The sequence below is a fragment of the Nanorana parkeri genome, unplaced genomic scaffold (assembly GCF_000935625.1).
Source record: "Nanorana parkeri isolate BGI_ZX_2015 unplaced genomic scaffold, ASM93562v1 scaffold17, whole genome shotgun sequence".
Lineage (NCBI taxonomy): Eukaryota > Metazoa > Chordata > Amphibia > Anura > Dicroglossidae > Nanorana > Nanorana parkeri.
In genome coordinates this window covers 2637259-2659246 of record NW_017306285.1, presented here as the reverse complement: position 1 = coordinate 2659246, position 21988 = coordinate 2637259, and the positions used below count along the sequence as shown (strand labels likewise).

Below are 21988 nucleotides of genomic sequence, written 5' to 3'. Positions count from 1 at the left end.
GGGGCTACGCGGTGTTCTAGCTCTGTGCACCCGAAGCTGATGTGTTCTAATATAATCCTGACCCGAAAGCTTACCGCCTAACCTAACCCTGACCCTAATGCCTAAACCCTAACCATGACCCTGATGCCTAAACCCTAACCATGACCCTGATGCCTAAACCCTAACCATGACCCTAATGCCTAAACCCTAACCATGACCCTAATGCCTAAACCCTAACCTTGACCCTAATGCCTAAACCCTAACCTTGACCCTAATGCCTAAACCCTAACCATGACCCTAATGCCTAAACCCTAACCATGACCCTAATGCTTCACTTCTAACCTAAGCCTTACCCTACTGCCTAACCCCTAACTTAACCTCTAGCCCACCTCTGGCCCTAATGCTTAACTGCCAACCTAACCCCGACCCTATTGCTTAACCTCTAATATAATCCTGACCCCCTACTAATGCTAAACCTCTAATTTAACCCTGACCCTAAAACTAAACTTCTAACCTAACCCTCATCCTAATGCTTAACACCTAACTCAACCCTGATCCAAATGCCTAACCTGACCCTGACCCTTAAGCTTAACTGCTACCTCAACCTAATACTTAACCTCTAACCTAACCCTGACATAAAGTTCCCATAATGCCTCAGGTAGCCAAAGACCATGTGATCTCATGTGTTCTTATAGGGTAAAAGGGACCTCTGCCTGGTCACGCAGCTTTGAGCAGTCTATGCAGCCTTCTGCACCTCTCACACTGCTCAGTCACTCACACAGCTGCCATCCTCTGAGCTGTGAATAAGAGACTGTGACAGCATCAGAGCAAAAGACACGAACAGGAGTGACAGATGTACCTGAGACCAGGAAGACTGAGGGGGGGAGTGAGAGAGCCCAGGGGAGACTATAGTGAGGGAGAGAGCCCGGGGAGACCATAGTGAGGGAGAAGGGCTGGGGGAGACCATAGTGAGGGAGAGAGTCTGGGGAGATCATAGTGAGTGAGAGTGTCTGGGTGAGACCATAGTGAGGGAGAGTCTGGGGGAGACCATAGTGAGGCAGAGAGTCTGGGGGAGACCATAGTGAGGGAGAAAGGCCGGGGAGACCATAGTGAGGGAGAGAGGCCGGGGAGACCATAGTGAGGGAGAGAGTCTTGGGGAGATCATAGTGAGTGAGAGTGTCCGGGTGAGACCATAGTGAGAGAGAGTCTTAGGGAGACCATAGTGAGGGAGAGAGTCTGGGCAGACCATAGTGAGGGAGAGAGTCTTGGGAAGACCATAGTGAGGGAAATAGTCCAGGGAAGACTATAGTGAGGGAGAGAGATGCTGGGGAGACCATAGTGAGGGGGAGAGGCTGGGGAGACCATAGAGAGAGAGAGAGAGTCTGGGTAGACCATAGTGAGGGACTCCAGGGGAGACCATAGTGAGGGAGAGAGTCTTGGGGGAGACCATAGTGAAAGAAAGAGTGTGGGGGAGGCCAAGTGAGAGAAAGAATCCGGAAGAGACCATAGTGAGGGAGAGAGTCTGGGGGAGACTATAGTGAGGGAGAGAGGCTGGGGGAGACTATAGTGAGGGAGAGAGGCTGGGGGAGACCATAGTGAGGGAGAGAGTCTTGGGGAGACCATAGTGAGGGAGATAGTCCAGGGGAGACTATAGTGAGGGAGAGAGTCTTGGGGAGACCATAGTGAGGGAGAGAGTCTTGGGGAGACCATAGTGAGGGAGAGAGTCTGGGGAGACCATAGTGAGGGAGAGAGTCTTGGGGAGACCATAGTGAGGGAAATAGTCCAGGGGAGACTATAGTGAGGGAGAGAGGCTCAGGAGGGGGTTGAACAAGGCAAGGTGAGATAGAGAGCCTGGGGGGTAGAACATGGAAGGATGAGAAATTAGAGGCTGGGGGGTTGATAAGGGTATAGGACAAAGAGGCCTAGGGAAGACCAGAGTATGGGGCAGATAGACTGGGTGGGGTAGGATGGAGGGCAGAAGGCAGGCAGTCTTATGGAGGGGGGTAGAAAGAAATGGATTGGGAACTTTCCGGAGAGAGCTTTGCCGGGAAAACACTTAGGAGGGAATTCGAGTCAGAAGACGTTCCTGTCCGCTCCTCTCATCCTTCCAGCTCCATCAGAGCAGAAACCTCCTCAGACAGTGTAAAGATAATCCGCATCTCTCTGTCGCCCCCGGCACGCGCCGTGAAAACCGTCTGAGCATCACTCCAGTGCAGAGTGTCTCCATTCCTTCCGTGCTTGGGGCCACACCGGGCTCAGGTGCGCTATATCAACCTCCTTAAAGAGCACCTGTCACCCACACACAAATGGAGGCAGCCACAGCAACGTTCCATCATCACAGCTTATCGCTTTACTAGAGAGGTGACACCACTGCCACAGCTATGACATCACAGATACTCCAGAGAACACGGTCTGCCTCATCTAGAAAAGGCAGTGACATCACAGCGGTCGCCATTTTGTACACCCCTCGTTACAGGTTTTTTAGAGGCCCCAATGCGTGGGACTTGGAGCGCTGGGACCGCGCCGCCTTCCATCTAAGTATGAATAGTCACAGCTCCCATTATGAATTATTGGCCTGAAGCATAGTCTCTGTCCTTTCCTCCATCCCCCCCACTTCTCCCCCCCCCTCGGACAGAATTCATTGTCCTCAAAGAGCCCCGGATTCCGCTCTGCCAAAATTACCCCTTTCCCAACAGCCGCTGCGGAGAAAAGTCTTTTTTTTTTGGGTGACTTATTTCTTTTTGAAAGTTTACAAGTTAATAAAGTCACGTTTTGTGTTTTTACAGGGTGCTCTTAAGACCACTGGGCTTTCTGAAGAAAGCCCAGCACTGCTGTCATCCTTTATGGCATACAGTGTTATTCTTCTAATTTGAGAAAAACTGAAATGTAACATGCATGTGACGCATTTACTTAAAGGGCTCCCAAAAGGAATGCCCTTGGCCTCAAAGGCGCAAAGTCCTTTGTGAAGGGGTTAATAAGTGGATTTCCGCCCTGCGTCCGCCGACTGGGAAGATGGATATCCACTCGAAGGACGCACAAGGACGGTAATGTCTTCACATGACAATAAAGGGATTCATGGGAAGACACAAGCGGACGCACACGGTGCCGCAGCTGGGCGCTCAGCCCGTCTCCGAGGTCAGACACAGCGTGACATTCACAGGTCCCGCCGGCCTCTCCTGACACACGGCCCCCTGTTGCTGGAGACGCGGCGCAAGAATGCTCGCAGAAAGGGCGGGTCGGGGGGGAAGGAGAGGAAGGGGGGAGTCTAATTGCGGCACAGGGGATGATTGAACAGGAAGTAAACACAGGATTCCGGAGAGGTGCCAAAAATAGAAAACAAACTTCATTCATTGTAACGTGGTGTACGCACGACCGCGTCCACTGCGCCCCACGAACCGTTTCTGTTTTGGGGCCACGAGCCTTATTATGGCCTTACCCAAGGGGGGGCGCACAGGGAAGGGGGCTTCAGACAGAGACCGAAGCTTTATATAACTTTTTAGTTGATTTTGTTTTATGTAACTTTGTAGCTGTTTTTTTTACGCAACTTTGTAGATATTTTTGTAGCTGTTTTTTTATATAACTTTGTAGCAATTTTTATGTAACTTCATAGATTTTGTTTTTATGTTATCTTTGTAGCTATAACAAAACTTGAAGGAACCCTAAAATACACCTTATCCAAGGAGGCCCCCAAAGGGAAGGCAGCTACAGACTGAAGTTTAAAGTGAAATGTTTGATATACACACGTGAAAGTCAGCGGTTTAATCCTTTATATACAAAGTTATGTTCTATTGTCTTTGTTATTAGGTTAAAGAAGAACTCTGGGCAAAAATGTTTTTAATCTTTGCAGTGAGGCTACCCCCCTAACTCCCCCCCCCCCCCCCCGCACTGCAAGGGGTTAACCTGTTCATTTTTCTCTAAGGTTCAAAAATAAAATGATACTCACCCAATCTTCGGAGCAGGCTGGCTGTGATAGCGCTCCCTCTAGCTTGTCTCCTCCTCCGCAGTGATGGTTTGTCCCACGGGCCCCTCGCGTCCGATACACAATGCATTGGATGCGATGACTCGAGAATTCTCAGACCAAAGTGACGACGTTTTTGATACAAACACTTTAAAGTGAGTGGATTTATCTACTATCTATAGCAAGTGTGTTTTATATATTCATAACAACTTTGTAGCTGGTTTTGTTTTATGTAAGTTTCTACCTATTTTTACTTTTATGTTCATTTCAGAGATATTTGTGTTTATATTTTTTTGTTGCTATCAATATACTTAAAGGAACCCAAAAATACATCTTACCCACAGGGGGGCCCCAAAAGGTGGCTGCGGACTGATAGGCTGAAGTTTTAATGTATACAAATGAATCTTCTTTATATAAAGTATCTTCTATAGTCTTTGTTTTGTTTTTTGGGAACTTTGTAGCTATTTTATTTATTTATTTTTTATGTCACTTTGTATTTGTTTGTTTTTTTTAATGGAACTTTGTATCTGTTTTTGTTTTGGGTTTTTTTTGTGCAACCTTGAAGCTGCTTTTGTTTTGTTTTTTGGTTACTTTGTATCTGTTTTTGTATAGGGGGGGTTTGTGTTGTTTTTTTTCATGGTAACTTTTATAGTGCTTTTGTTTTTTTAATGGAACATTGTATCTGGTTTTATATGAACTTCGACTATCCATATACCTGGAGGAAGTTATATTGTATTGTGCAGTCTCTATACAATCTCCTACGCAGACAATGCAGTTGAAGCCCTTTCCCAAACTATCCAGTCCATCTGTACCCAGTCACATGGGCTCCTGGACCACGGGGTGGTTGGTAGAGCTACAGAGATTGCACAATCAGACTGTCAGGTGTATGGTCATCTATAAGTGATGTTCTGGATTTCGTCAGTGTCCTGTGATATTCTGGGCCAGGGATATACATGGAGCAGCTCTTGTAGTCAGCGGTGCTCGTCATCCAATGAGAGATCTGCCAGCCTGCTGGAGAGTCTCCCGGTACGAGGGCCTAATCCTGTGCTCGGGGAGGGATCCAACCTCCGGCAAGGTGGGACGTGACGATGGGACGGGAGATAACTTCCTACCTGTCATTCTTCCCGTCTGTGGCCGCCCCTAGGCTAATTGGGCTTATCTCAACCGTCACTCAACCAGAGTGACAACTCCATCTGTCTGACACTCAGATAATCCCCACAATATAATGAGAAGGAAACTACAAATATAAAGTCACATCAAACGTTACTGACAGTAGATGTAACACCCTAACTGGATGACATTGCACCCAGTCTCTTATCCAAATGTTATTTTTAATAAAACTCATTTAATCAACAAATTATTAATTTCATTAATTTCATTGTTTGTTCCATCTCAGTGCTGCTGACCTCCTGCAGCCGCTTTGCAGCCACGTCCTGTCTACATACACTCAAGCGATGGCTTTTCTCAGGGTTTCCTGATGGTGGACAACAGTGGACCGTGCCTGTGTAATGTGAAGCCAATGCGACAGGGTGACAACACAGGTAGACCCATTGGGAGAAAGGGACAGAGTGTTGTCACCCTACAAGAGGAAGTGCCTGATGAAGACATTTCATGTCAGGATAACCAGGGATTATTTTAATAAAAGATGCCAACTAAAATTAAAAAAATTAATTAAATAAAAAAAAATGATATATATATATATATATACACACACACACACACACTTTTTTTTAACACTTCATTTAAATTACACAATTAGAATAAATTTCAGACACAACATAAAGATGCTTGTATAAGCTCAATCATGACCGGTTCTCTTTAAAGGCAACGTGCACATATGAGATCAGCTTCATGTAGAGCAGCGTTGGGCAACTCGGGCCCTCCAGCTGAGCTTTAACTACAAATCCCATGATGCCTCTGTCTCTGGGAGTCATGTCTGTAACTGTCAGGCTTTTGCAATGCCTCATGGGAGTTGTAGTTCGACAACAGCTGGAGGGCCGAAGTTGCCCACCCATGCTCTAGTGGGGAATCTATGTTTATATTTATACAATGTAACATCGCCGTGTCAATATTTACATGAGAATTCCCTTTTCAAACTGAAAATATGATACAATGTCCCTTTAATGATGTAGACGCACAGCAGGGCTGGGGTGGCCATTTTTTAACGCTGAACTCTGGGGGAAGTTTCTGAGGTAACCTTGCAGTGAGGCTCTTCAGCACTCAAAGGGTTAATTGCTCCTTTTGCCAGGAAATATGACTTTTACTTATAAGACCTCTTGCTCCCCATCCTCCCTCCTTGTGCAGGGTGACCGGTCTGGTCTCCGCCCTCTCTTCTAGTTATCTGTAGTGGGTGGAGCCTTCTGGGCCCCTCCCACAGCTCTGCTCTCTGCACAGGCTATGATGATGTCACTGCTACTCATACAAGGTAATATCTGGCATTGCAAAAGCATTTTGGTCACACACATTGGATCTGCATGCTTTGTGTCTATGGAGGAATATGTTTAATGGAAGTTCCTGTGCCCGGAGTTCAGCTTTAATGTCTCGCACACACAGTTCTGTCTGCTCCATGGAAGCGGAAAAGCGTGCAATGTCTCTACAGATCCCCTCGTCTGATTCTGACAAGGGGAAGTTCTAGGCCTGCGGGCGGGGGGGGGGGGATTGTCTGGTTGGGGGACCCGTCTTACCTGAAGCCTGGAGACTGCTGACGGCCCGGATAATGATCAGTGCGAACAGGAGCTGCATGGTGACTGATCTGTGAGAAGACATGGAATGAGACAGGTAAGGTGCCAAGCTCCGCCTACACCCCCCCAAAAATCACTTCTACAACATCTATGTCATTGATTTCACCGTTATTACAATCTGACTTGTCGGGATGATCTGTCCAATCAATGGATACAACGGATCTTAATAGAACCATTTTTACCTTTGTATGCTGGGGGGAGGGGAGGGGGTACCCCTGTCGGGTTGTTTCTGTTCTCTGCATCCCTACTGGGCACATTCGCCCTTGGACTCCCATCCCTATCTGACAGCTGTCCTCCCCTTCCTACAGTATACCTGGTAGGAACTCCAATCCCCATCTGACAGATCCCCCCACCCCACCGGGCCCTCTACACCCTTCCTGACAACCTTTCCACGGAACAAACACTCCATTCTAAACTAGATTTTCATTAATTGGAGGAGTTCAGTTTAAAATGGGTGCCAACCGCCAAACTCCTCCTCCAGCGGCTTCAATGCCATCGTTGATCAAGGGGCAAGCATGGCGATTGCAAACCCCAGCTTTATCTGCCGTGTGCTCTGTACAGGACAGTACTGAAGCCATACACGCCATGAATGTACAGGTCCTGGAAGCATATAAGAGGTCCTGACTTCACTGGCCGCATGCTTGTCCCAAGGCAGTGACACAGGATCAGCGCTTTCAGGAGGAGATGGGCAATGGCAGCCATGACATGGGATGAAAGAAAGGGTTAATGCTTTAAATCCTGTGTCTGGAAGAGGATGATGTGTCTACACTTCCATGAGGGAATCTCAATGCATCGGTGATAGCGTGCAGGTGTGGGGGCGGGGCACAGCCCTCAGATCACATGACCGATAACAATCTGGGAACGTTATTCTGCACTCATGATCACGAACCTGCCCGGAGCTCTCCGGCTGTGCTGGAACGTCAAGGCTCAGTGCTACACTGGGACTTGTAGTCCCCCCAGACAGGAGTCGGGAGGTGGGGGGGGGGATGGAAGAGAATATACAATTCATTGTGAGAAGATTCCCTTTATTAAACTGGCCCATTTATCTACCGCTCACGTCTCCCCGTGTGTTTACATAGCGCCCAATATCCTATACATAGCACCAAACACCCTTTATATAGCACCCAATGCCCTTTATACAGTACCCAATGCCCTTTACACAGTACCCAACACCCTTTATACAGTACCCAATGCCCTTTATACAGTACCCAATGCCCTTTACACAGTACCCAACACCCTTTATACAGTACCCAACACCCTTTATACAGTACCCAACACCCTTTATACAGTACCCAAAACCCTTTATACAGTACCCAACACCCTTTATACAGTACCCAATGCCCTTTACACAGTACCCAACACCCTTTATACAGTACCCAATGCCCTTTACACTGTACCCAAAACCCTTTATACAGTACCTAATGCCCTTTATACAGTACCCAACACCCTTTATACAGTACCCAATGCCCTTTATAGAGTACCCAACACCCTTTATACAGTACCCAAAGCCCTTTATACAGTACCCAACACCCTTCATACAGTACCCAAAGCCCTTTATACAGCACTCAACACCCATTATACAGTACCCAATGCCCTTTATACAGCACCCAATGCCCTTTATACAGTACCCAACACCCTTTATACAGTACCTAACACCCTTTATACAGTACCCAACACCCTTTATACAGTACCTAACACCCTTTATACAGTACCCAACACCCTTTATACAGTACCTAACACCCTTTATACAGTACCCAACACCCTTTATACAGTACCTAACACCCTTTATACAGTACCCAACACCCTTTATACAGTACCTAACACCCTTTATACAGTACCCAACACCCTTTATACAGTACCTAACACCCTTTATACAGTACCCAACACCCTTTATACAGTACCTAACACCCTTTATACAGTACCCAACACCCTTTATACAGTACCTAACACCCTTTATACAGTACCCAACACCCTTTATACAGTACCTAACACCCTTTATACAGTACCCAACACCCTTTATACAGTACCTAACACCCTTTATACAGTACCCAACACCCTTTATACAGTACCTAACACCCTTTATACAGTACCCAACACCCTTTATACAGTACCTAACACCCTTTATACAGTACCCAACACCCTTTATACAGTACCTAACACCCTTTATACAGTACCCAACACCCTTTATACAGTACCTAACACCCTTTATACAGTACCCAACACCCTTTATACAGTACCTAACACCCTTTATACAGTACCCAACACCCTTTATACAGTACCTAACACCCTTTATACAGTACCCAACACCCTTTATACAGTACCTAACACCCTTTATACAGTACCCAACACCCTTTATACAGTACCTAACACCCTTTATACAGTACCCAACACCCTTTATACAGTACCTAACACCCTTTATACAGTACCCAACACCCTTTATACAGTACCTAACACCCTTTATACAGTACCCAACACCCTTTATACAGTACCTAACACCCTTTATACAGTACCCAACACCCTTTATACAGTACCTAACACCCTTTATACAGTACCCAACACCCTTTATACAGTACCTAACACCCTTTATACAGTACCCAACACCCTTTATACAGTACCTAACACCCTTTATACAGTACCCAACACCCTTTATACAGTACCTAACACCCTTTATACAGTACCCAACACCCTTTATACAGTACCTAACACCCTTTATACAGTACCCAACACCCTTTATACAGTACCTAACACCCTTTATACAGTACCCAACACCCTTTATACAGTACCTAACACCCTTTATACAGTACCCAACACCCTTTATACAGTACCTAACACCCTTTATACAGTACCCAACACCCTTTATACAGTACCTAACACCCTTTATACAGTACCCAACACCCTTTATACAGTACCTAACACCCTTTATACAGTACCCAACACCCTTTATACAGTACCTAACACCCTTTATACAGTACCCAACACCCTTTATACAGTACCTAACACCCTTTATACAGTACCCAACACCCTTTATACAGTACCTAACACCCTTTATACAGTACCCAACACCCTTTATACAGTACCTAACACCCTTTATACAGTACCCAACACCCTTTATACAGTACCCAACGCCCTTTATACAGTACCCAAAGCCCTTTATACAGCACCCAATGCCCTTTATACAGTACCCAAAGCCCTTTATACAGTACCCAACACCCTTTATACAGTACCTAACACCCTTTATACAGTACCCAACACCCTTTATACAGTACCCAACACCCTTTATACAGTACCCAACACCCTTTATACAGTACCCAATGCCCTTTATATAGCACCCAACACCCTTTATACAGTACCCAATGCCCTTTATACAGTACCCAATGCCCTTTATATAGCACCCAACACCCTTTATACAGTACCCAATGCCCTTTATACAGTACCTAACACCCATTATACAGTACCTAATGCCCTTTATTTAGCGTCCAATGTTTAAAATGTCTCGGAATCCTTAAAAAAAAAGTTTTCATGTCACACAAAAGATTGGAAAGCTTCACACTAATGCTCTATAGGGGGACATATGAAACTATTGGGGGGTAACAGTCAGCGTCCGGGGTCTGGAATGATTACTCACATCCCACTAACACCCAGATGATTGGACACCTGAACCACCTTCACATCTGCAGAATTCTATCTACGAGGAGTCAGTGGAAAGTCAGGTAAAGTGTACAGAGGGGGACTCACCGTGTCCCGGCCGTCCCAATCACTCCATGATCTGATGAGGGTCCCGGCTGTGTCTATAGAGGGGAGAAGAGACACATTAGAGGTTTCATCTGGACACCTCCCACTGCCAAACCCTGGAGCTCATCACACTGACACACACCCAGAGAGATGCAACGTATGGGACATTGCACGGTGATAATATACAGATAGATATAGCTGACGAGAAATAGATCATAGATAGATAGATAGATAGATAGATAGATAGATAGATAGATAGATAGATAGATAGATAGATAGATAGATAGAGGGATAGAGGGATAGATAGATAGATAGATAGATAGATAGATAGATAGATAGATAGATAGATAGATAGATAGATAGATAGATAGATCAATGGAAGATAGATCTTCACCCCTGATTAATGTTTCACTTCCTGTAGCTGCTGGAAAATCTATCCACGTGCCGGCTTTTATCTCTTCAACGATCTCGGCATCAGAATTGGCAGTGTTGTCCAACTGCTGCGACTGTCACAAGGCCACTGGATGGTGTCACCCCTCCTGGACGGGTTCTCTTTCCTCACTGCTGAGCACATAAAATATAGAAGCAAGGAGCCAACTCCAGGGGTGTCCCCCTCTTAGACAAGTATCCCAGGAGCAAGTGTCCCCCATTAGAAGATTTCCCCTCTATGCCTGTTCTGGTGACAACTCAAAATGTTTTGGGTCATTATCTCCAAGGCTGGATTCACACCATTTTTTTTAGCATTTTGTGCGCGCGTATATTAAGTCGTGTGTTTTTGTGAGTAGATTTTGGCCCGATCATCTCAATGAACAAAACGCGCGTAATACACATGCAAATAATCGCAACATTCCAATCCTTTCCTATGGAGTCTATGGGACAAAACGCGCTGTAATCAGCCCCCCAAAAAAGCTCATGTAGTCTTTCATGCGACAGGCGTATCTTATGCTTGCGACAAAACGCTGACGTGTGCTCTTTGGTCATAGACGTGAATGGGATTCCTAGTTTTGAGCTGTTTGTCGCACTGATTTACACGCGACAAACAGCTAAGGTGTGAAGGGGGCCTTACTTTTTGGGTAAGTTTCTAGAACTTTTTGTGATTTACCTGTTATTTTTTTGGGTCACTAACACTTAGTACTTGGTCATTATGTAATAATTTTGGGTTAGTATCTATGACTTTTTTACACATTTCATGTTTTTCTCACACAATTCCTTTTTTGGGAGTCATCAGTGTTTAATATTCCTGATATGTAATATTGCCTAAAGAACGACTTCCTGACGATGATACCATGTGATCCAGACAGGAGGGTTGTAGAGTTCGGTCCTCTGCGAGGGGAAGTTCTTTTGTGTTTTGTCTTTTTTTTTTTAATTCTCCGTCATGTAGAAAATTCTACAACACAAAGGAGATAATTCTACAAACCGAAAACAAACAACCCTCATCCCACTTTCATCGGCCCGTCATTGGGTGACATCGGCCCGTCATTGAGTGACATCGGCCCGCCATTGAGTGACATCGGCCCGCCATTGAGGGACATCGGCGGTCTTGTTTTCTGCAGCTGAGTTTTGTGATGTCTGTGAATTCAACATTTTGTATCCCAAAACCACATCAGTCAGAGTCTTGAAGGAAGTCCACCCCATCCCCCATCCTTCATATTTCTATATCAGTACTATAGATATAGAAAATACACAGATGAGTGTTATGGTTTAGGGATGAGTGAAATGATTTGATTTCACCACTATACAGCTGTAAAAAAAATGCTTGATCCCCCCATTGCAAATCATCTTTATTGGCACAATTTACAGACTTTCCGCTCTTTGCAATAAACAAATTAAACAAAAACAATTGAAATAGGTCAACACAACAAATGTTTCCTGTAGTTTCCCCAAATTCAACTGAAAATACAACTTTTAAAGACTTCTGCAGTCCCAGAATGATTCGGCCCCCTGATGGCAAGAGTCCTTAGTACTTAGTAGAACCTCCGTCTGCTGCCATCACCTGCTGGAAACCAAATGCGTAGACAGACACCAGCTTCTGAGGTATCTTGGCCCGTTCCGCATGATCAATGGCCTCCAGTTCACTAATATTCTTGCGTTGGCATCCTGTAACCTCCTTCTTCAAATCCCACCAGAGATTTTCTATGGGGTCCCAGTCAAATCAAACCTGACGCTCAACAAACCCCCGAGCCAGTTCTGGTATTTCATGTGTACTAGCTCCGGCACACCAGGTGCAGCTAATGCAGCTTTGATTACTTGCAGCAGGTGTGCTTGAGACAAGACCTGTCCTGCAGATGTGTGCTCCTGTGAGGGATTCTATTCAGGGAGTTGGTTCATTCTGAAGGTGCACATACACCGCACGATTCTCATCCGAGAATGGCGGGAAATCCCACGATCGTACGATAATCGTGCAGTGTATGGAAGGCGTGCGACCGTTTCTACTGTACGGTCGCAGGTCTTCCGTCGAACAAGCAGGCTTGAAAACCCGTACGATTCTCGACAGGTTAGGCCCCGTTCACATGTAGCGATTTCCGCCGCGATATCGCGCATTTTTGCCACGCGATATCGCGAGAAGTCGCCGGCTAATGATAGTCAATGGAGCTGTCTTAGCTCCATGTCGCGCGTCGCAGTCGCAAGTCGATTCTACCGGACCCTTTTTTCGCCGGATTTTGCTTTTTTTCTATGGAGCCCGACGGAGAAGGTCGCGCTACCGTCGCTGGAACGTCGCCTCGAAAGTCGCGCTATCCTGGCCGCTGCAAAGGTATGTCGCTACATGTGAACGGGGCCTAAGTGGCCTGCTTGTTCGACAACTGCCGAACGGCCGGTGTGCGTACGCGCACACTGCCCTTTTGCAGTCATCGGAAGCCCGCCCCTCGTTGCAGTCATCGGTAGCCCGTCCATCAGGGGGGGTGGGCTTGCGATGATCGCAAGTACGATCTGCCTGTCCACGATGGGCAGATCGTACGAGCTTTTAATAAGCTTATGACCATCGCAAGACAAAAGTCGTGCGATGGTCGGAAGGTGTATGGGCAGCTTAAGACTGCAGAAGTCATTAAAAGTTGTATTGTCAGTTGAATTTGGGGAACCACATTGGAGGGGAATTTATCAAAACTGGAGCAGAAAACATCTGGAGCAGCTGTGCACGGCCACCAATCAGCATCCATTTTTCATTTTCAAACCTTAAGTGAACAAACTGAAGAGAGAAGCTGATTGGTTGCCATAGGCAACTGCTCCAGTTTTGATAACTTCCCCCCATTGTGTTCAGCTATTTTACTTGTTTTTGTGTGATTTGTTCATTACAAAAAGCTGAAAATATTAAAATATGTACATTTTGCCAAGAAACCTGATTTGCAATGGGGGAGGGGGGTGAATCATTTTTATTTGAATTGATGTAGGGGAGGGGGGTTTATTTTGTTTAATGTTTTTATTTTTATTTTCTCTCTTTGTTTGTTTTGTGTATCTGATGAATATTTATGTTGAATCTTTTATTTTACTGTTATTTTTTTTGTCCTCTTTCCTTAGAAAACAACAAGGGGGCCTTTGTTGTAGAACCAGAAACAGGTCCCACATCGTTGATAAATGCTTCCTGAACCCCAAGGGGTTATTTAAAGCACATTGCACCCTTCTAAAACCTCCTTCATTGATTGAATGCATTTCACCCAAATCAGGAAATCTCCTAATTTTAACTGGAATTTATGGAGAAAAAATTTTACTCATCCCTGACCGATAAAATAACGCATTACCTTTAAAATATTTACTACGCCTTTGACATCAAATAGAAGAAACACTTCCTGCGTGCAGTACCTCCCCACCTCCCCTGCAGGGAGCCATTACTAAAGAGAGAATGACCAACACCTCTGAGCTCCAACAGAGGAGGACAAGTAAACCCCGGATGTTCATTGGCTGGCTGTGTACAGCTTTGAGGAGCTGTAATTGGTTATCACTACAAGTCAGGGGATCACAATCGCAGCAACAGCATGTTGTCAGGATTTCTTAAACAGGAAGTGGGGTGATATACAACTGGTGAATCTTATGAGATGCTCAGTGAATATTTCATTTACAACTTTCAGACTTCTGATGGGGTGGAGAAGAGAATGTGGCGAATGTAACTGGGCGCATTTATCAGTGTCTATGTCTGCTGCAACCAATCAGAACTTGTTTTGGGATTAGCTACTGCAGCTGTTTTGTGCATTTATAATGGTGTCTGTCGGTCTGGTCTGGTCTGGTCTGGTCTGTCTTTATTATTACTTATATTATTATTTTTTTGTATTACTATTATTATTTGTATAGTCAGTGCTTGGTGTTATTTATTACACCACAAAGACTTATTTCTCTGTTCCTACATTGGACACAGCCCTGCTTCCTGACGTGCCTGAATTCTGCCTGATCTTGGGTTGCTACACATCTTTCCCCATCCAACCCCCCCTTGAAATACGGCACTGTTAGAGCTGCCGTGCCAGTCACCCGTGGTCTGTTCCTTTCCTGTTTCAGCAGGTGATGTGGGTAGATACACCATAGGCTTGATTTGCAATTTCAGCTGGTGTGTAGAGTCCAATGAAACAAAGACAAAGAAGTACAGCCAATCGAAATAACCGGCATTAGATCTTTAATATGTTGTAAGGGGTCATTATTCTGCAAGCTAATGGGTGTTAGTGGGCGGAGCCTAAAGCCACTCATAGGGAAGAGAGAGCTCAGGGTGGCAGAGGTAGTCTGTAGGAATAGTAAATAGGAAGTGGGGCGGTCAGTGGCACCAAAAAAAGTGACCGTTATACCAGTGGGGGGGGGGGGACTTGGCTAAACACTATAGCCCCACCCTTGGCAGGTGAACCATTCGTGTCTTACCAGCTGAGTGGAGCTCCCCTTTAATTTCACACAGCCACAAACAGAAACACAAATTACAGGGAAAATAAAAATAAGTACAATATATTAAAAAGTTTGAAAAGTTGACGCAAACCTTCCCCTGCCTCTCTCAGACCTTTCCCCGATGTTCCGGGGGAGGATGCGTGGGTAGAGAAATCTCTCACCAAGCGAGCAGAGTTTTCAGACGGCACTGCGCCCGACCAAACGATCATTTATAAAATGTTTGTGAACAGCAGTTCCACCGAAACCTCTCTGACCGTTCAATGAGACATTCACCCACGGAGCGGTCCGGAGGAGGAGGCGGCTCACCCGGAGCCGGGGGGAGAGAGTCGGCCTGGTTTAGGAAAAGGTTTATTTGTGATACTGAAGAAAATAAAGTGAAACTTGTCCTGATACAAAAAAATTATAATTTGAACCAAAACCGTATTTAGTAGTGCTAAGAAGCGCTTCTCATTGGTCAGTGCCGTCAGGTGACCGCGTTGACCAATGAGTGCTTGCAATTTGCGAGCGACATTCAGAATACATGGAACAGGTACAGATAGTACACTCATACTGGTGGATGGGAAGGACCGGTCGCCGAAAGGTAAGTATAGTGGGAGGGAGATTTGTGCGGATAATTCCATTTTCCCAAATTACTTGGGAAAGTGAACTTACACTTTAGGGTTGGTGCAGACTGGGGGAGTCCAGGACGTGCGATCGTGTGCGGTTGCATCCGCATCTATGGGGTCACATCTGCGTGGCTATCGCTGGGGGGAAAAAAAAAAAAGGTAGATGTACCTATTTTCACGACATGCACCACGCAGTGGGATCGCCGGGCGGTATAGCAGTAGGAAAACACGCAATCTGCCTGGCACGACTGGGGTGCCATTAGAAAATGATGGCACTGACGGTACGATCAGCGGTGGTGTGCGATTCCGTGACCACCCAGCCATCCGCTCGGTTTCGTGCACGGGGGGTGGGGGGGAAGGGGTCAATGCACAAAATGCAACATCTTTTTGTCCCCCGCCTACTGCATATCATTGATGTGTGGGTGTGACTGGACTGAACTGAAGCCAGAAGGTATGCACCTTGGAGAATACATGGGCTTCATGTTATCACTCACTATACATAAGCCCCCATTGCCTGTTGCTATTAGGAGATTATAATTCTATACACACACCTCCCTCCCTCTGAGATAGATAATCTAACTATAAATAAAGGAAAGGCATATTCACCCTAGAATAGTAGTGTGTTAGGACATATGGGGAGGTGTTCTGTAGTCCATAAAGATAGCTTTGAGGTTCCCCAGAACACAAGAGACCAGACCACTTCCACCTTTAACTGGAGCCACTATTGGGTTGAGTCACCATCTATGAGCTCCCCTTTACTTTTCTGTTCCTTAATAAAGCCCACCAATAAAAAAATAAAATAAAAAAATATTGACCATAATAGCAGAGGCAGCAGGGTTATACATCTACAAAAATTAAATGTGGACTAGAATTTTTATTGTGTACATGGTGGCAGGTAGAGATGTCCCGATACTGGTATCAGTAACGATACTAGGCATTTTCAGGAGTACTTGGGCACAGAGCTGAACAATCGAGCGCTGGTTTCCTGCCGTCTCCGGGGCTGTTTGTTCAGTGTAGGGCTGTCCTGGGCTGTGCCTGCGCCAGGAAGGAGGAGAAGGAGATATCTGACCGGACAGGCACTGCCAAGGACAGCTACCACCAGGTCCTCAGCAGGCTGTTGAGGTCCCCACAAGCGCCGGACTTCAGCAGCCGATCCGGTTTAAACATTTAAAGGGCTGGTATCGGCCTTTTAGTATTGGCAATACTAAATTGTTCCGCTCTGTGCCCATCTGCAGAGCCCCACATGCAGCCTGAGCACATCTGTACACTTTGCCGGTGAGACGCAAAGGCAGCCCTGGTAAGGACTCTGCGCAGCCTGGTGAGATCTGTACACTGCCCTGGTGAGATGCAAATGCAACCCTGAAGATCTGTACGCAGCCTGGTGAGAAACTGCCCAAAAATCATTTGTCTGTATTGTTTTAGAAAAAATGTCACATGTCCCTTTAAGAAAAAGTATTGGTAATAGGTATGGGAAAGTTCCTGTACTTGGCTTTAAAATTAAAAAATATATGTTATCGGGACACCCCTAGCGGCAGCCATATTCTCTGGCTATATATGCCGGCTCTGAAACCAAAACTATGTTCCAGGCAGTTGACCTGAGATGTGGACAACCATGTGACCAGGAACCGCTTCGTCTACAACTGTTCTATTCTCAGTGGTCGCTGACCGATGGGCTCTTAGATTTAGACCTACGGTTGCCCACCATCGAAAAAGCAGGACTTGGTGCCTATGGAGAACGAAGGTTTGGACTCAAGGAAGGCCCATGCTGAATGGAATGACATCACATCATACAGAAAACATTTTTTTATTTCCACCATTTGATAAACTCCAGATAAAAAGAAAAAAAAACAGAACATTTAAAGGCACATTAAGAGATATTGGCCACTAGAAGCCGTCAAGTCAGTCGATGGGCTCCAGAATCTCAAGGATGAGCAAGCGCGGACCGGCCACGATGTGCTTGTAGATGGTCTGGTATTGCAGGTTAAGGCAGTTGATCCCATTAACCGATCGGATAAACTGGCGAATCTGAACAGAGAGCACCATCAAAAACCAACCTCAAGAACAGAGTGCATCATCATACATTAACCTGGAGAACAGAGGCGCTCATACACCAACCCGAACCATAACAGAGAGCACCATCAAAAACCAACCTCAAGAACAGAGGGCATTATCATACATTAACCTGATCATCAGAGGCCATCTTCATATCAACCTGAACCACAACAGAGGGCCCCATCATACACCAACCTAAAACAGGGTATTATTATACAGCTAAATACCCTACAGGGGAACAGCAAAGACTACGGAGAACGGTTACGGTACCTTCATGCCAGCAGCAGCGGCCGGTCCTCCAGGATCGACCGCCTGGACGTGACATGGACCCGCTCCACGAACTACGAAACCCCAGCCGACGTCATCACCAACGATCTGGAGTAAGGAAAGCAGAAGCGTTAAAAAGGATCCATCACCAATTAAAAGGAGAACTATGAGATGAGTGATTTCCACTCACCTCATAGTTCTAAGCCAACCTGTGACAATGAGACTGTCACAGGTCGGCTCAGTAGATCGGGAGGTGAGTGAAAACATACCGGGTTCCCTCACCTCTCGATCCTGTCACGGCTCTCTGCCGTGACAGGGGGAGGGGCTGGATTCCCCTCTCCCCGTAACGGGAGGACGCTAGTTTGTGTCCTCCCGTTACCCTAAGGAGAACTATGGGGAAAAACACTGACCCCATAGTTCTCCTTTAACAATAAAGTTCTATGACTGATGGATACATATGATATAAAAAAGGAGGTAATTAAAGAGGACCTGTCAGTGACTTGACAAGCATGCATATAAAGTAATTCCTGACAATATACAGAATAGGTATCCACCCCAGCCGCTTACATTAAGCGTCTTCCTAATATACGGCGCTCCGGGTGCCAACAGCTCCTCCACAGTCACCGGCACCTTCAGCACTATCAGACACAGAAGACATGGTTACTTATGTGCGTCATACATCCCATCACATTCTGTTCAATACAAATCCAGGCAAACAGCTAGATACAGGAACATGGACCATTTTGTATTCCGTTGTGGCCGGGCTTGTGCTCCAGGAGCACCATATCAAGCGCCATGCCCTCACCCTGATGCACTGCATATAAGCAGCTTGGGTAATGAAAGAGCCAGCACAATGTTTGAGGGTCGTCACTCTGCTCCTGGCACATGCCAAGTTTTTGGCACCACTGTCCACTCACTGGCTTCCAATCCCATTCAGTCCTGCTGAGAAGGGAGTACAGGAAGCTTATCTAAAGACAAGTTTGTGTTCTTACACTAGATGTTTGTTACAATAGAGGAATACAGAACAACTTTTTTATAAATCAGCTTTACATGTATCCTCTGTTTATTAGTACGGTCTTGTCCCTCCCCATAGGGTCTTCAGATACAATTTTCATATAACCCCCACAAAGTCCTCGACTCTACTTCAGGTCCCCAGGGAGCTTCAGACATTTCGGAGTTAAGACCACCACTGTGACCCGCAATTCTAACTGCTGCCTCACCTGAAGGGAGTGCCATGGTGGGTTTGTTGGCCGAGAAGTGGCAATAAGTGACCGGGGACCACAGGCCTGACGAACAGCTCCTTTTTAAGGGCTGAGGGGCAGGCTTCGGCTCACCCGCTGAAATAGAACAAAAAGAATGAAAAGAACACTGGTCATAATCTGGAGGCATTTCAGCATATGTAAAGTCAAACATTTGGGTAGGGAACAGGTCTGTGCCCCAGCTGGGGAGATTCACCCTCTTGCTCCTGGTGACCACAGTTATCAAGACAGAAACTGACAGGAAAACCAAAACTTTGGAGCGGCCACCTATACAAGGGTTGAAAGGAACTCATCCAAAAGGGACCCGGTGACAACGAGCCCCACCTTAGCTCTTATTTCCTGATGAGCCTCTGGGGCAGGAAGTGGAGGGATATCTCCCCCAAAAGGGGTACAGCCAGCAAAAATATTAACCTTTACCTACTATATCCAAAACATTCATTTCGAGAATGACCCAGTTTCACCCCCCTTTCACCGGGTCATGAGACAATGCCAGGGCAGGAGAAGGGGAACCGTTGAGATCACATGACCAGCAGAGCAGACCCCTGAGCTGCCTTGTGTGACCGGCATAGAGCTTTGCTGAGAAGCAGGCAGAGGGCGGGGCCAGGTTCTTCGCTCCATGTGATGCCAAGCCTTCATGATTGAACCAAATGAAATCCATTGGATGAAAGGGGCGGGTCAGGGGCAGCCTAGCTGGGGAAGAAAGTGCTAGATGATGCTGGATGTTCTCCAGCCAGGAAATGAGGCGGGCTCTACCCAACTTGCTGCAGCTTCTGATGCACATTGTAAGAAGCTCACAATGTGCAGTGACATCAGGAGGAAGACATTTAATCCAGGAAGGGAGCCTGTACAAGACCGGGATAGGCAGATTTTAGCGTTAAAATCTTTTTTTGCTAGCTCCTATGTTCACATATAGGATCGCAAGCAGAGGCATGAGGGACGCATACGTTAAATAAGCTGAAATGAGGTGATGTTATGCAGCTTCCATTAACGCCTCTGTACATGCTGGAGATGATTAATGTCAGTGCACAGGAAAATGAAAAGGACTCTGCTGCCCCCTGCTGGTCACAATGAAGTATTACCAGAAGGTGATAAGAATGGATACGTGGAGTGTATGATTTCCATATGGGTATCGGCCAACTCGTCTCCTCTTACCGCACACAAAGCTGCCATGGGGGAGCTCGGACCCGAGTTTACGCAGACAGAAGGGGCTGTCCGGGGAGTCCTGCCTGTGATCCCGACACTGTGAGGGATCATTCAGGACCTCAATCAGCTTCCTGCGTCGGCGGAAATTAATACAGAATTGGAACAGAAGATCGGAGTCCGAGAAGTGATAGTGGCCGGACACTGGAAAGGATAGAAGGCAGTGAGTTTAGTGGGCAGACCAAACACCATGCGTGGTCAGCCATAATTCCATACTAGGACATACCTGGCTGAATGATCCCATATTCCAGCATGGCACGGCACAGCATCTCTCCGTCCCCTCTTGAGGCCACCTCACCATTCTTGACCAGCCAGTCCAACATCTGGGCGCCGAAAAATGTCCTCCTGTACCGCTGCGAGCCCTCCTCCCGCACCTGCAGAATGGAGTCTTCCTGGCTTGCCAGTCTAAGGAAAAAGGCCACACAAAAAAAAATATGTTTAAAAAAAAAAAAAAAAGTCAAGGGGCACGCACCCATCCCCCCCAGGAGCTGTCCCACCCCACAATCGCCATCCAGAGGAGCCATCCCGCCCCACAATCTCCCCCTCCCTTCAGAAAGCATTTCGAAATTTAAAAACAAACAATTAACTGAATTAAAATAAAACAAATTTCCAATTTAACTTAAATCCTAGTAGCACCCAATGTGGGCGGAAAGGAGGAAGGACGGAAGTTTCTGTAACACACTGAGGTGCATGGCACACCGTAACACGCTGCAATATGACAACTCATAGTCCGAGCAATTGACACCCAGTGGCCATCAGTCAATGCTGCAGTGTGTCCCCAGACTATCTGATAACGGGCCATCTTATTGGCTGGCAGGATTTGGCATGTTTTTGGGAGAAACCCAGGACCGCGGTGTGTAGGGGTTAATGACAGACTTTCGGGTATTACCCACATGGCTCTAAACAGTCTCTTGTGGGAGGAAGAAGCCGCCTCATTGTGATCGCAGCAATCTGACAGGTCTAACGGGAGAAAATAATCCATCATAGACGGAGAGGAGACGTCTTCCTCCAGAACTCCATAAACAATCCCGGATTAGATCATTACCAACAATCTGACAACTCGGCGGATACACCACATAACAACTGACAGGTAAAGTACAGATTGCAAGCAGAGACTGAAATAAATATCTTACTACAGCGCAAGAAGAAGATCTTCTAGGGAAACAATGATCTTTATACAATGTGCAAGCTTCTCATCGGAGAATATTTATTATAATACAGTCCTGGGGGACAGGGACAGACTGCTCTTTTTTTGAATAATTTCTGTGCAAGCTCGCCAAGTATTTATTTTTGACAATATTTAAAGTGCATCTAAAAGCAAACACTAACTTTTTTTTTTTT

At 46.2% G+C, this 21988-nt stretch overlaps 2 protein-coding genes across 2 annotated transcripts in view; both read right to left on the bottom strand.

Annotated features, from left to right (window-relative positions):
• The window catches only part of COL20A1 (collagen type XX alpha 1 chain), a 73005-nt gene extending 62508 nt beyond the window's left edge, over window positions 1-10497 (bottom strand). The window contains exons 1-2 of the mRNA XM_018559602.1: window positions 10414-10497; window positions 6622-6689 (exon numbers count right to left, since the gene is read on the bottom strand). Coding sequence (XP_018415104.1) covers window positions 6622-6679 — 58 coding nt within the window. The 5' untranslated portion in view covers window positions 6680-6689; window positions 10414-10497. The remainder of the gene's footprint in view (window positions 1-6621; window positions 6690-10413) is intronic.
• A 7271-nt stretch (window positions 10498-17768) lies between these two features.
• The window catches only part of LOC108789543 (DEP domain-containing mTOR-interacting protein-like), a 6812-nt gene continuing 2592 nt past the window's right edge, over window positions 17769-21988 (bottom strand). The window contains exons 4-9 of the mRNA XM_018559588.1: window positions 20874-21052; window positions 20600-20791; window positions 19409-19525; window positions 18756-18826; window positions 18192-18296; window positions 17769-17894 (exon numbers count right to left, since the gene is read on the bottom strand). Coding sequence (XP_018415090.1) covers window positions 17769-17894; window positions 18192-18296; window positions 18756-18826; window positions 19409-19525; window positions 20600-20791; window positions 20874-21052 — 790 coding nt within the window. The remainder of the gene's footprint in view (window positions 17895-18191; window positions 18297-18755; window positions 18827-19408; window positions 19526-20599; window positions 20792-20873; window positions 21053-21988) is intronic.